Source organism: Diabrotica undecimpunctata, chromosome 1, assembly GCF_040954645.1.
Source record: "Diabrotica undecimpunctata isolate CICGRU chromosome 1, icDiaUnde3, whole genome shotgun sequence".
In the NCBI taxonomy this organism is placed as follows: domain Eukaryota; kingdom Metazoa; phylum Arthropoda; class Insecta; order Coleoptera; family Chrysomelidae; genus Diabrotica; species Diabrotica undecimpunctata.
This window is the reverse complement of record NC_092803.1, coordinates 17,340,638-17,356,426: the sequence shown is the minus strand read 5'-3', so window position 1 is coordinate 17,356,426 and position 15,789 is coordinate 17,340,638. Positions and strand designations below refer to the sequence as shown.

The window sequence follows — 15,789 nt, the reverse complement described above, 5'->3', positions numbered from 1 at the left end:
TTACACTTACCATGAATTTATGCCAATAGTTAACGTCCTTAAGCAAACCTCTATGTTTAGGTAAAACCCCTATACATGAATCTGTAATCAAAACATGCTGGGGATCTGGTATTTTATACCTAATAAAATTCAGTTGTTCAACTTGTTCAATTCGTTGGTTCATTAATTCCTGGGTTTCCATCTTATTTTTTTTATCCATTATAATAAATTCTAATATTTACTTATCAAAAATATTTAAAATTTACAAATAATTCAATGGTGAATACTTCAGTTTTCAAGTTTCAAATCATTTATTATTATTGGTTTTTATTAACGACTACGACTGGAAGAGGGCACTACTTTTCACTATGTGAAAACACATGAATATTGAACTAAAAAATATTTGAATTAGGAAAATATTTTTATATAACAAAAAATTACTTGAACTTAAAATGTTTATAAGAATAAGAATATACATATGAAATAAACACTCATACAATTCATTAATCAAACTTCTTGTTATTGATTTTTATGTTGGTTCTATTGTACAACTACCACCAACCAAAGAATGTTATGTAGTGTCGTGTCAGGCATATTTTTGAGTAATTATCAATTGATATTTTTAAATTTATAAAATAAAACTCTTAAAGTATGATAAGAAAAGTACGTATTTCCCGTATAAAAAATTTAGTAAGCTTATAAAATTCATAGCCGTTGAACATTCTTAATTTCTCAAAAACATTCAAAATAAAACTACATATTGTATTCATCTAAAATTGCCCTGCCTGTAGATGACTTCTAGTTCCAGATGACACACTTGAAAGTTGTCAAAATTATTAAAATTGAGAAATTCTCATGTTTTTCAAATAAAAAATAACAATAGATTACTCCATTTTCACCATAGAATGACAAAAATAAGTAGGTTGTTTGTACATATATTTATATCAGCTCAGTTGGATTAGAACAATAATAAATTTTAGGTTATTCACAAAAAAACACTTTTTCTTATGGAAAATATTATGTTTTAGGTGAAGTGTGGAAACAGGAGTACTGAATGTTTTCTAAAGTCTCATTTGATAATAACTTAAGAAAATTGGAAGAAATATGCCAGCAGCTACTCTAGGTAGCATACCACATCCTAATAATGAAGACTGTGGCATTAGAGATGTTTGGGCCCATAACCTGGAGGATGAATTCAGAACCATCAGACAAATAGGTAATATAAGCACCAACAAGGTATTCACTGTTTTTATTTTATTGGGATTTGACTTCAATCTTCGTTTTTAGCTGTGTTTTGCCAATGTCTATTATTTTTGAAGATATTTTCTATGGATTCCATTAGAACAATACTATGTAATGTATTTTTACTATTACTTGTGTGTTTTCTCCCCCTGTTAGTTCTTTACATTATATGCTTAACAATAAGCCAGAGGTTAAGATGTTTTCTCTCAATTAGATTCTTCTTGAAATACTATATCTGACAGTTATTTTGTCAAATATTCTTGCATACTATTTCATTGGGAACTGGATAATATTCTAAAAAGTTATATTTATTTGTTAAATGTAACTACACAGCCATCTTCTATTTTTTGTATGTTTTTTGCCAGAATTCCATGAACACTATACTCCAGCTAATAAAAAATGAAATGAATCATACATGTGATCATTTAAGTTTATGATATAATGATTATTCATTTAGCAAATTCCCATCTGTAAACATGAGCACATGTTGATATTCACCCTCTCATTCACCAAGGCGCTATTAAATATAATTTATTGCCTTAAGCCAGACGGATTCTCATGTTACAGATCCAAACTTGCCATTCTATTTAAATTCAAATTGTAGCGTATTGTTTTTTTATTCAAAATGTTTACTTTGTTATGTATCTCTCAGTTAATGAATATTTAGTTTTAGCACATTTTCCTTCAATGGAACATTAAATTTTGCTCACAGTGATTAAATTTCAAGAAATTCTTACACTAATAGTTTCAAAAGTAAATATTTTTAAAAATCATATAATATTCGAGACATGTTTTTTAAGTAAGTACCGTTTTGGAATTAAAAAAAGACGTGCAAAGATATGGCAATAATTTTATTTTTACATGAAAGCCTGTACCTTAATCTACTTTTCTACATAATTTCCGTGAATATTGAGGCACTTGTCATAACGTGGCACAAGTTTTTGAATACCCTCCTTATAAAATTCTGCCGCCTGACTTGTTAACCCCAGCATCACAAAGTTTTTGTCTTCGTTATCGTCTTGAAGACGCTGACCGCCCAGGTGTTTCTTCAAGTGCTGGAACAAATGGTAGTTGCTGGGCGCCAGATCAGGGCTGTATGGAGGATGATCTAGAGTTTCCCATTTAAATGATTTGATGAGATCTTTGGTCTGATTAGCCACATATGGACGGGCATTGTCATGCAGCAAAACGATACCCTTACTCAACTTGCCACGTCTTTTGTTCTGGATTGCACGACGCAGATTTTTCAATGTCTCACAATAAGACGCTGCATTGATTGTCTCATTACGAGGCAGAAACTCCACTAATTTCTTCAAAAAGAATAGGTAACTCGACCTATAGCAAACTACGGTAATATTCACCTGTTGAATGTAGAATGTAGAAAATGGGGCGGCCAATAGAGCCTTATACACTGCGACCTTTGCAGATCTATTGTGTTTCCCCCTTATTTTAAAGCACTTCATCTAGCTTGGTCCTCTTAATGAGACTCAACAGCCTTGATAGTGGCCTTTTCATGTAGCCTGGTGCTTCCGGTTTTTCCTCTCCGAGTTCTAGAAACCACATTCGTGCGAGACCTTCGCAATGGCACAGAACGTGTAGAGCGGTTTCCTCTTCTTCCAGACAGAAACGACAGGTGTCCTCTTCTGTCAGGCCTATGAGACTCAGGTGTCTATTGAGTCTACAGTGCCCAGTGAGCAGACCCACTATCATTCTGACAGTCCTGCGTCTGTGCGAAAGTAAGTCTGCTGTAAATTTAGACGAATGTCCTTTGATGAACTGTTTGGCCTGCCTCTGTCCTGGTGAGTTGTTCCACCACTCAAGAGACTTCTGTTGCACCCATTTGTGTATGGCTGCCCTTTTTATCGTATTTGCGATTCCAAAGAAGGGTTCCGGACCAACCAGTGGTGTAGATGCGCCTTCTCGGGCCAATTCATCGGCCTTCTCGTTGCCACGATGACCCTTATGTCCCGGCACCCAGGCAAGTGTCAACCTGTTTTGACTTCCCACCTGAGAGAGGACATCCAAACAGTTCCATACCAGCCATGAATCGACCTGTACCGAACTGAGAGCCTTTAGAGCCGCTTGACTATCCGAATAGATAACGATGGAGTCGTTATCTACATTTCGGCCGATTAGTTCCATAGCGCACCTGTGTATAGCAGCTAATTCGGCTTGAAATACGGTCGCGTATGTTCCTAGACATACCCGGACTTCCGTCCTTGGTTTTATGCCATATATTCCAGCCCCCGTACCTGTATCCGTTTTGGAGCCGTCCGTATACCATATTGAGTTTGCTGTTAGCGGAGGACCAGTTTCCCAATCCTCTCTTTTTGGTATTATAATTTGAAAATTTTTGTTAAAACTATACCTCGTAACCATTCGGTCTACAGGCATTCCTAGAACGGGGTCTGCCTTTATGTCCTGGTATAGCCTTAAGTTATCAGCTCCCTGCATCATACTTATTGGAGCTTGGCCTTGGATCAACCGATGTACTGTTGATCTAGCTTCACTCTGTATGTATATATGCAGAGGCGGTAGGTTTAGCAGAACTTCTATCGCGTCCGTTGGGGCTGTTCTCATGGCTCCTGTAACACTCAAGCATGCAAGCCTTTGTGTGCTACTGAGCAATCGAATCGCCCCGGACTGTTGCGTTTTGTTCCACCACGCCACTGAACCATAAGTTATCATGGGCCTTATAACCCTTGTGTACAACCAGAGGTTCATTTTAGGATTTAACCCCCAATTCTTATCACACATTTGTCTACATGTGTTCAGGGCCATAGTGGCCTTCTGTGTGACTTTCTGAATGTGTGCATTCCATGTCAGCCTCTGGTCGAATATTACACCTAAGTACTTGGCCTGACTTGTGAATGGGATTTCTACTCCCTTGAGCACTAGTGGCTGTAAGCCTTGCAGTGCTCTTTTTCTGGTGAAGGGAACAACAGATGTTTTTTTAGGGTTAACCTTCAGGCCTTCTTCCTCACACCAGCTGTCCACCATCCTCAGAGCGACTTGAAGTCTCTCCGAAATTATTTTGGTAAAGCGTCCTCGGACTACAATTACCAAATCGTCCGCATAACCCAGACAGTAAAAACCCTTCCTGGACAGTGTATTAAGTAGGTCGTCCATAAGCGTAGCTCACAGTAATGGGGATAAAACTCCTCCTTGTGGGCAGCCGCTTCCTGCCTTCGCTTCAATAGTGGCTTCACCTAACGAGGACACAATGATCCTGTTTGTTAAGGTCGCCTTTGTCCACTCGCATATGAAGGCAGGAACTCCTCTTCTTTTAAGCGCGTCCGTTACAGACTCGAAGGAGACGTTATTAAACGCTCCCTCCACGTCCAGAAACGTCGCCACCGCTATCTCCTTGTCATCTAGCGACTTTGAGAGTAGTCTGTTAAGATCATCCAGCGCCAAGTCAGTTGACTTTCCTGGCTGGTATGCATATTGGCGATCGCTAAGTGGATTATCCATCAGCACGTCGTCCCTAATATACCTGTCTATCAATCTTTCCAGCGTTTTTGCTAGGAAAGAGGATAGACTTATTGGTCTGTATGACTTGGGGGTCTGGTCCATTACCCTACCAACCTTGGGGATATATGTGACTTTCACCCTTCGCCATGCGGTTGGAATATATCTCCATGCCAAACTAGCTTTGAAGATCTTTGTTAGATGCGGGATGATCACATCCTGCCCCTTCTGTAGCAAGGCTGGATAAATCCCGTCCATTCCAGGTGATTTGTATGGCTGGAATTTATTGATGGCCCACCTGACTTTTTCCGGTCTCGTGATGTCGGTAGCTAATTTCCAGTCCGCCTTAGTAGGCCTTCTGGGATGAGCTACCTCTACCGAAGGAATATTGTCAATGGATGAGCTGGGAAAATGTACCTTGGTGAGCATTATTAAGCTTTCCTCCAGGGTTTCTACATACGTTTCGTCCTCTTTCTTCAAGAGGCCGACCTGATTCGCAATACCATCCTTAGCCAGGACCTTGTGGATTCTGGAACATGCGGGAATATTCACCTGTTAGTTGTTGCATTAATTGTAATTCGCATTAGCGATTGTTATGGAAATTTCGTTTACAGTGTCGTCCACAGGTAGCTTCGTCAGTAAACAAAATACCATTTAAAAAATTAGGAACTTCTGCGATTTGATCAAGAATCCACTGTCACAATAACAGTAAAATTACAATAATACAGAAATAAAAAACTTATGAAATTACATGAGACCTCATAAGTTGACTCAAACTGGTGTTAAATAGGTCTACATCTGAGTTATTCAACAATCTCAAATATCAGTGTAACATATTGTTACTACCATATGATGTTAGATGAAGGGGGATATTAAAATTAGTTACATGGCGCAAACTTAAATATGGAAGATTAAATCTGATTTCATTCGGCAGGCAAGAGCAGTCAATATGAATATTTATAATTTTAAAAATAAAAACAGTGATAACCAAGTGGTGGTAACCATAATAGTCGCTCGTTATTAGTATAATAATAACAATATGACATTCAAAGTAGGGTAACAATATTCCAAGATGGATCTTACGGGCAACAGTAAACTAACCTAGTTTCATTAATTGAAAAATACTTAAAATTTATTGTGACAAAACCAAGTAATTTAGAAGCCTTTATGGATATTAAGTTAATATGCTCCGCCAGGGAAAGCCTTTCATCTAAAGTAACTCCTAAGTCTTTAATGGAAGAGATATATTTAAGAGGTTTCTCATCAATCAAATAAGTTGTACCAATTGTATTCACCTTTCGGGTAAAACTGATATAACAACACTTAACATTTAAATGAAGACCATGATAGAACACACTTTAATTGTATAAACGATTAAGATCAGCTTGTAAAGACAACTGATCTCTGAAATCTTCTATAACCCTCCAGGACTTCAAGTTCAGCAAACATTAAAAACACTGACTGCTTAAAAAACAGCTCATAATATTAACAAATATGTTAAAAAAATAGGTGAAGTGTAACTCCCTCGGTAACAGCTGTAGTTATTAAAAAGTTATAATAAATTTCGTGGAAGTTTTGAAAATAAAAGTTTTCAGCGTTTTATTTATAGATAAAATGAATTTCCATCAAGTAATAGTTGAATCCATCACTTATATTTATGTCTAAAATGTATTTCATGTATTCTGTACTTTTATCTTATTATAACAACTGATGTGTTTGTCCATATTTATTTTTCTAATTTAATTTTTTCTTTTCAGTACAAAAATATCAGTATGTTGCTATGGACACAGAATTTCCTGGTGTAGTTGCAAGGCCTATTGGAGAATTTAGAAGTTCTGCAGATTACCAATACCAAATGCTGAGGTGCAATGTAGATTTATTGAGGATAATACAGCTTGGACTGACGTTTCTTGATGATAACGGAAAAACTCCAGGTGGTGCCTATACTACATGGCAGTTCAACTTCAAATTTAACCTTCAGTATGTAAATTGAATTAACTCTTTTAATATATAGTCATACAGTTTCTGATGTACTTCATCACATCGTATAAAATAAATAAACACAGACTTTTTATAACTTTAGCAGGTTAACGCATCCAATAAACTCTAAATTGTCTAATAGTTACACAGCGGAATAAAGTGAAAAAACATTTTGGTACAGGAGAAGTAATACAGAATTTTAAATAATTTGAATGCACTGATTGCAAACATGTCTTTCTTTTTTTTTGTAGCAGCTGTAGTTTTAATTATTTAGAAATCTCCATGATCGTAAAACCAAAAATTATGATACCTGCCGAATCTTCAGATATTGGGAACCCTAATTTCATTACTTGGTATATTCTACTACTTAATATATTTTCCTATTGATAAATGGATGCAAGAGAAGTCTTTGGAATGGTGGAAAAATGCACCATGACAAAGACAAATCAAAGAGTTAATTAAGAGACATTCAACCAAATTCACAGCCAACTTACTGACTAACAATCAAAAGATTGTGAGGGTGATAGACAACACTGTAGGCTTGATAATTATTTGAGTCGTATGGGCTTGTCGGTTCTGTCCAGAAGAAAACGGACGGACTCAATGTTCACTTTGCAGGATAGGTAAGGGAATTTTTTATTACGAAAAGGATGAACATGCTTGTACCAGTTTAGGATCTTTAGATCCTCTTCAGGCTAGCTTTGAATGTGTTTTTTGTTGTCGTCGAAAGCAAAACAGTCCGAAAAACACAACTGTGGCAGTGGTGTTTGTGGTGGAGCATCTTGTAGGTTGTTTAGATGGAGTCACTACTTGAATCAGAGGCGCGAGGCTTGTGTGGATGTGATGTTCTTTCCAGAAATGTAGTGTGTGTTTTGAGCTAAATGCGACAGGACCTTGTCTCTAGCTACTATTGTTCTTGCAGCCGTTTTTACGTCTACATCCAACTTCAAAACTAGTGTATTACAATAAAATTTTGTCATTGGGTGTTTTCGTTAACGGCCAGGCCTCGTCAGCTTTCGAGAGGCGGCCTGCCACAGATAGCCCACTGTGTGTGTCTATGCTAGCCTGATAGTGACGAACGCTACCATTTCGATGTTACTTTAGTTCCGTCAGTCGCCTAGACAGACCCTTCCGACCCCAGCGATACTTCGGTAGCAGAAAGAGGACCCCTTTCACTGTCATGTTAATGTGAGTGTTGTGTGTGTGGATGTGTTTGAGTGTGAATGTGTGCGAGTCTGAATCGGCAAAGACGAAAACCGTCTTCTCTAGTGACCAACGGCCAGGCCTCGTAGGCGTTCGCTAGACGGTTTCGGGACTTGCCGATTCAGCTGAGTAAATAGTTGCGGCTATTTTCTCAGGGACGGACAGGTATCGTTGAGTAGTGAAACTGGGAAACCACAAAAAACCAATCTTCCCCTGTCCGGGGTAAGGAAAATAATTGGGCTATCAAAGAAAAGAAAACTGCATGTCTTGAGTATCTCCCTCCCCTCTCTACCCTCACAAGGATTTGGTATCTAGAACTCAGAGAGGAAAAACCAAAAGCATCAGTCTGTAAAAAAGAACCCTCCTCAAGGTTGTGGAAGCTCACGGCTCATGTCTGGATGAGGAGCTTTAAGTCACAAAGGGAAGCACAATAGCAGTGATCAAACCGAGAGCCGCCCTAGTTGTAATCTGTAACATCGGCAGTAAAGTTCACTATCTTAATGGTCACTTTGATTAATTTATATAGAATTTAGGTGGCCAGTGAAGAACAGGAAGAAATATTCTATCAAGGTGTTAATATCATGGAAACTTGTTATCAAGGAAGCTGGAATGACCATATGACTTTTCTTGGAGCCTTCAGCGAGATTGTTCTGGACGCCCACTTGCTAGAAAGTCGTAACAAAGCAAATTATTTGGTGATTAGTAACAAATGTATTTTTTATATATAATGTCTTTTCTCTTTTTTATATATGTACTAGCTGATCCGGCAAACTTCGTACCGCCTTAGAATTAAATAATGTGTCAAATGTATCACATGTCAAACCTCAAATAATGTTTCGAGTCTTGTTAAGTAACAGAAACCTCTGGGTAATGAAATGAATTCGGTCGAGATGTCAATAGCGACTTTACCATTTCCAATATCTAACAACTGCTTCGAAAACACAATGGCTCTTTGATCTTGTTGCAAAAACACTTGCATGTTAGTTGTCAATTGGAGCGTCTTTACGTGCCGCCACAAATTGGGTGATGTTAGGCATGTCTTTAGTTCGTCCGCAGCAGTTAATTGGAGAATAAATATTAAATAAGGAACAGTCTGACAATAGAATCATAGTTTCACCAAAAATGTTTTTGATTGTTACGAGTATCTTTCAAAGTTCTGTCCAGTGCTGACCAGAATTGTGGGCCAATGTACATTTGTCCCAAACATCGAATTTGCATACCTGTAAAATCTTCGTCATTGCACTATTTTTGGCGATAGTGCAATCTGGTATTTCATTGATTTGTATATTTAATGGTAATTTCAAGGCAAAATGTGCAGTTCATCCGCCTTCTAATAAAGTTGCAGATTTGAATCATTTTTGAAATAGGTCATCAAACTTATTTACATTCAATTTTGACTTTTCCAGCACCAAAATGGCAACTGGATTGTGTTATGTGTAATGTATACATAAAACCATATATAAACAACATATTAAATGAACTTTCATAAAATGAAAGGCAGATATCGAGCACAGTTTTATTAATTAAATCTTGCCCAAGTACTTTCGCTTCCTAGAGCATCTTCACGGGCATTTCGTCAAGTTTGGGCCATCCAACAATCGCAGAATGGCATAAACATAAAATTGTACATAACACTACACTAAACAAGGACAAACAGTTTAAAATTATTTAAAAAATAGTCGAAGAGAGAGATTCTCTCTCCTGTTGCCGACCAGAATGTAGCTTCGACTATTTTTTAAATAATTTTAAACTGTTTGTCCTTGTTTAGTGTAGTGTTATGTACAATTTTATGTTTATGACATTCTGCAATTGTTGCATAGCCTAAAATTGACGAAATGCACCTGAAGATGCTCTAGGGAGCGAAAGTACTTGGGCAAGATTTAATTAATAAAACTGTGCTCGATATCTGCTTTTCATTTTATCAAAGTTCACTTATTCGAGCATTCAACTTTATATCAACATATTAAATGTTTCAGAGAAGACATGTATGCACAGGATAGTATAGACCTCCTGCAAAATTCTGGAATTCAGTTTAAGAAACATGAGGATGAAGGTATTGAACCTCTCGAATTTGCGGAATTGCTTATGTCATCTGGTATTGTCCTGGTGGAAAATATAAAATGGCTATCCTTCCATTCTGGTTACGATTTTGGCTACCTGATAAAACTGTTAACGGACAACAACTTACCTCAAGACGAAACAGAATTCTTCGATTTGTTAAAATTATATTTTCCTACCATATATGATGTAAAGGTAAGCTGAATTAATATTTTTGGCATTTTAGTTTCTTAATCTAGTCGTTTATTTAACTTTAAACTTATTCTGATAGCTAGTCTGTATCACTTTTTGCTAAAAGCTCACTTTCTCTTTCAGTACCTTATGAAATCGTGCAAAAATCTTAAAGGAGGATTACAAGAAGTGGCAGAACAGCTAGAACTTGAAAGGATTGGACCACAACATCAAGCAGGTTCGGATTCTCTTCTGACAGGAATGGCATTTTTCAAGATGAAAGAGGTAATATTTGTTATTGTCTTAATGCCTCCCATCCAACAAATATTGGTGATAATTGAGAAAATTCTGTTTTTATATTAACTATCTAGAGATTTTTTAGTTCTGTTGTCTCTGATGCTTTTCTAATATGATTCCACACCTACAAGATCCAAGTTTGCTTTCAAATTTTGCTTTTATAAACTGTGAAAGGCATGTTGTTTTCATTGTAGTATAGCTTTAAAAATGTTGTTTTTCATGTTTTTAGTAGATATATAGATATATCTATCAACAGCTATCGACGAAATATGCTTAGACACGTCAATATTATAACGGTTAAAATTATAGTAATTATGACAATAAACAAAACATGTTAAAAAAGAAAAAAATGCAGATTTAAAATATGTCACGCAAGGTATCAACAAAAATAACACATAAAAAAGAAAGGAATAACACCAGCTTTTAGAACAATCAACTTGGGCAAATATATTAAAAACAAAAAAAAAAGAAAAAGCAGTTACACAGGGGTGTATAGTGGCAACTGCCCAAAAACTTACATCGGTCAAACTGATAGAACTTTTAACAAACGTATCGCGGAACATAAAAGGGCTTTCAATAATAGAAAAGCAGATTCTACATACGCACTTCATCTTCTAGACCATAATCATTCTTTTAATGACGAATTAAATTTTTGAATCTGGTAAAAATCATCACTTTAGTAATTAGATAATTTCTTCTTTCAGATGTTCTTCGAAGACACCATAGACGACTCCAAATTCTCGGGCCATCTCTACGGTCTCGGCACCTCTTTCGCAGTAAACGGAACTGCCAACAACTACTCGAACGACAACGGAGATACCACAAACTCTTCATGAAACTTACTGGTCGTCTGTCTCATAAAATTACTAAAGCTAAAGTGGAAAACACTAATGTGACCCGTTTCTTCAACAAAATATATGAATTCGTATTGGACTATGTTGTCGTGATAGATTTTAGGTTTTTTTATTTTTAAAATTAAGTTTTTAAACCCATACTTTTTGAAAAAAAAACTAAAATTAGTTATTTAATAAAACAATAAATCTTATATAGTGTTTTTATAAGATGTTTGGAAGTAGAAAATGTTAAAATCATGTGGTAGTTAGATATACAAGGTGATTCAAGATGGATTTCATCTTAAATCACATGCCAAAAAAGTTGCAACAGATTAAGGTCTGTTTTATCCTTAACGTCCTTCCGAGGAACCAAATACGTATTGACCTGTTAGCTTAACTAGCTGAAACAATACTAAATACATTCATAAGAAGTGAATACATATCAATACTATCGCTTCACGAAGAACAATTTCTGTATCAAACAGTCCATAGATGCCTTGCAGCATTAAAGGTCTTTAACAGACTATCTATATCTAGACACAATGAGACGACTTAACGCCTTTGAAATGTGAACCTATAGAAGAATTATGAGGGTTTCCTGGGTAGATAGAGTTACGAACAATGAAGTACTGAGAAGAATAGGTAAAGAGAAGGAAGTTGAACTTACAATTAAAGAAAGAAAGCTACAGTATCTCGGACATGTGATGCGGGGCGAGAAGTATGGCATCCTGCGACTCATAATGGTGCGGCGCATAAAACGGAACTGTGGATGACCTAGACTCTCCTGTCTATGAAAAAGCTATACAGTATTCACAATAGTTTACTAGCATCTTTTCTGTAGAATGAACCGTTCACTCAGAAATAACGCTTGAAGCGACCGGCGATTTTAGTTATGAGCGTGAAATCAATTTTTTTAAATAAAATTTGTATTAACTTGACCGGTCAAAGGTACCCAGTCCCGATCTTAACGCAATTAAACACTTTTGGGACCGGCACCGAGAAGTCCTAAGGAACAAAGGTGGCAACATCCATTATTAATACTCATATTTTTTTTAATGAGACTATGATTTTAAAAATTATGTTTGTTTGAATTTTATTCGGAGATTTTTAATTTGCTTAGCATCCCTGGATAAACGACTTTTTTCAATAATATTATAGCTTGCTTTTCCGTAGTTTTAGGTAGTTTTCACCGTACCTTTCATAAAATATTTTCTAATATTGACAATTTCTACAAATTGAAGGAACTACAAGGTGGCCGGTTAAGTGTGCCGGTGAGTTTGTTGTTATTCGCGTCCTACACTGTATCCTAGTCAGTACTTTATTTAAATAAATGTGTACGTTCATTGATAGACGTATATATTAACATATACCGAGCAGTCTGTAGACCTAAGTGACAATACTATTTTTGTTGTTGTTAGTTAATTATAGTTGTTGTTAGTTATATTATATAGTTCTATGTCTCTATATTACATTAAGTAAGTATATCGAGTGGGAAGTTTCAATGCGCTAGAGAGAGACGGTTCGAACAACTGCAAAAGATGTTGTCTCACTGCTCGTTGCTGACATGGTCAGTCTGTTAATTTCTTTGTTTGTCTGTTTGTTGTTGTCTATTTGTTTGTTTTTTAGATGTACAGGTAGACAGATGTCTATGCAAGTTGTAGATATGATACATCATCCAATAGCTACTGGGCCTGTCATACAGATGTCGCCGATAAGAAATCTTGATAATTAACAATTAAACTTATCAAACAAAGCTTGATAATTATTATTTTGACTCTGTTCCGCGTGAAACAACGGTTAAGAAATTGATTTTAATAAAGGTGTATATACTCGTTTTCATCGTTCTTGGCGTGTGCCTGAAATAAGCTACTACGGAATTTTTAATATTCGTCTCTCTCTGATACACAGATGCGTAATTCAATTGTGCGTCATGATAAACTGCGATGAGAAGGGAATGAAGAGACCACTCACGTCTCCCAGTATTGTAGCAATAACACCGATGCGTTTGGCCGATACGGTGTCGGTGATAAGTTCGGCCTCTTTACGAATACAGATAGCTGGCAGTGACGTGTTTTTTTTTAACATGTTACCCTGATCTGTGCAGGTTTGAAGTAGCTGATGAAATAGTTTTTATAAGTAAACAGTTTTTAATTAATTAATAGTTTGAGCTCTTACTGTGTGGAATTCCATTACATAAAATAATACTCTCGACACCTTAAAAATTCCTGTTTATTATAAATTAACTCTCTCTCTTCCGATACCCATTGCAATAATGACTTGTGGCATTGTTCTTGAATGAGCTGGCTAATAGGTTTATAATTGTAGCAATTACCATTGATATTTTATGTTGTTTTAGTAGATTTTAGTCAGTCATTGTTGGAATTTGTTCCGAACAGTTTTACTTATTATTTTTTGTTGTGAATAACAAATTGTTCTATTTAATAAAAAAAATGCCGGGAAAAACGATAACGGGAGAAATGCGACAATGTGTAGTTCATTTATTGGAGTATTTTAAAAAAGAAAAAGAAAACAACGGACCTTTGCTTTCGTTATCATCGGTACATGAACGAGTAGCGGACGCTTTGAAAATCAGTCTTCGTACAGTGACAAGAATAAAGAGTGAATACAAGACAGGGGCAGCTCTTACTACACCAGGAGAGTCACGTAATGTACAAAAAAAAAAGACTAATGATGTCAGCGATACTATAAAAGAAGAGATTAGAAATGTACTGTGTGGCATGAAAGCAAAAGGAGAGCACGTTACAATTAAAGTTCTAAATACACAATTAAGAAACAAGCATCTCTATGACGGTTCTGATACAAGTTTGTGGCGTCTTATGAAAAATTGTGGGTTTTCATACAAACTAGAAAATAGTAGACGAGTGCTATGTGAGAAACCATGTATTGTCTCCAAACGACTGTATTTTTTGAGGCATTATATGAGAAATTTTTTAAGTCCGAGCCCACTTCAGTTCGTTTTTTTAGATGAAACATGGATATTCCTAAAAGGGGCATATAAACGTACTTGGCAAGATGACTGTGTGAAAAGCATCAGAAAAGGACACGAAAATACAGGTAAATGCTTTGTTGTTTTACATGCCGGAAGTAGGCAAGGATTTGTTAAAGATGCTGGATTACTGTTTTCTACGAAAACGAAGAGTGCAGACTATCATGATTCTATGGATAAAGAGTCTTTTAAAAAGGGTCTCCGAAAAGCTGATACCAATGTTGGAGGAACCATCTCTAATTAATATGGATAATGCCTCATACCATAGCTCTTTAATAGAAAAGTTACCGAATGCCAGTTGGAAAAAATCGGACTTACAAGAATGGTTACGAGCGAAAAAAACAATTTTTGACGACGATTCGGGCAAGACAAAGCTATTGAGTCTTTGTCGCCAGAATAAACCACAAAATACCAGGTACGTTATAGACGAGCTACTCCAAGAACATGGGCATCAGGTTTTGAGATTGCCTCCATATCACTGTCAATATAATCCGATTGAGTTGGTCTGCGGTATTTCTAAACAATACTATGATCGTCATATTGGAGAACATGGACGTGGAGATGAAACAGTGAAAAAAGTTTGGGGCGATGCATTAGCTGAGGCAACACCTGCAGTGTGGGCGAGTTGTGTTAACCATACTGAAAAATTAATTCACGACGAAGATTCCAATAATGAAGACAGTTCCAGTGAAGACGCTGACTGATTAGCTAATTAATCAAGGTCAGTACGTTGCAACAGTTCAGAATTCGCTACAGTGCTTAACACTTAAAAAATCTGTATCATTTTTTAATTAAAGTGGGTTAAATAATTAACACTTTTTTGGGTATATTTCAAAATCCTTATAAAATGTACTTTTCGTTATATCCTGTCCTATTGTACTGCAAGCTAGAAAAATACTTCTTCGCAATTTATACGTATATTCCGTTATTAGAAATTTAATGAAAAATACTTTATAATTTTCTTTTATAACTATTATTTCGTTTGACATGCTACATTTTGCTCCGCCACTGGAGGAGGTAAACGAATCGAGCTTAGACAAGGAAAGACAGATGAAACAACTTATTGCAAGTGTTTTTACACGCACACGCCAAGAACGGTGAAAACGATTATAGACAGAAATATTGCTGAACGCTCCCTTCGCCGAAATTCAGTAGAAGTCTCGATTAGGTAAAAAAGTCCTCAAAAACTAATATATTCATAATTTTCGTCGCCCGACGATTCAGATCATTATTCTTAAATGAAATATGAATCCATCCGAACTCAAATCCGCAGATATCTGAGCGGACGGTAGCAGGAAAAGCCATCCAAAGAGATCCAAAACGCAAATAGTAACTGGCATGGTTTTGGCTTCCGTATTTTGGAATGCAAAAGGTGTCATCTATTTGGAATTAGCTTTATATGGATCAAGTTTTGAGATTATATAGTTCTTATTAAGGGAAGAATAAAACAACCATTATGTAGTAAAAAATGGATTATTTTCGTATTTACTATGTACATAAATACATACATTGGAATAAATCCACGACAAATAATATGAATACTATAAA

General features: G+C 36.1%; 2 protein-coding genes across 2 annotated transcripts in view; one reads left to right on the top strand and one right to left on the bottom strand.

The window, feature by feature from the left end:
• LOC140445552 (nuclear RNA export factor 1-like) overlaps window positions 1-526 on the bottom strand; it is a 30,493-nt gene extending 29,967 nt beyond the window's left edge. Inside the window, exons 1-2 of the mRNA XM_072537661.1 lie at window positions 477-526; window positions 11-371 (exon numbers count right to left, since the gene is read on the bottom strand). Of these exons, the coding sequence (XP_072393762.1) occupies window positions 11-199 (189 nt within the window). The 5' untranslated portion in view covers window positions 200-371; window positions 477-526. The remainder of the gene's footprint in view (window positions 1-10; window positions 372-476) is intronic.
• A 214-nt stretch (window positions 527-740) lies between these two features.
• Window positions 741-11,446, top strand: Pop2 (CCR4-NOT transcription complex subunit Pop2). The gene is made up of 6 exons (XM_072537670.1): window positions 741-897; window positions 1,008-1,195; window positions 6,450-6,672; window positions 9,852-10,128; window positions 10,249-10,389; window positions 11,106-11,446. Exons 2-6 carry the CDS (start codon window positions 1,084-1,086, stop codon window positions 11,235-11,237), a joined length of 885 nt encoding a protein of 294 aa, XP_072393771.1. The 5' UTR covers window positions 741-897; window positions 1,008-1,083; the 3' UTR covers window positions 11,238-11,446.
• Window positions 11,447-15,789: the final 4,343 nt, after the last annotated feature.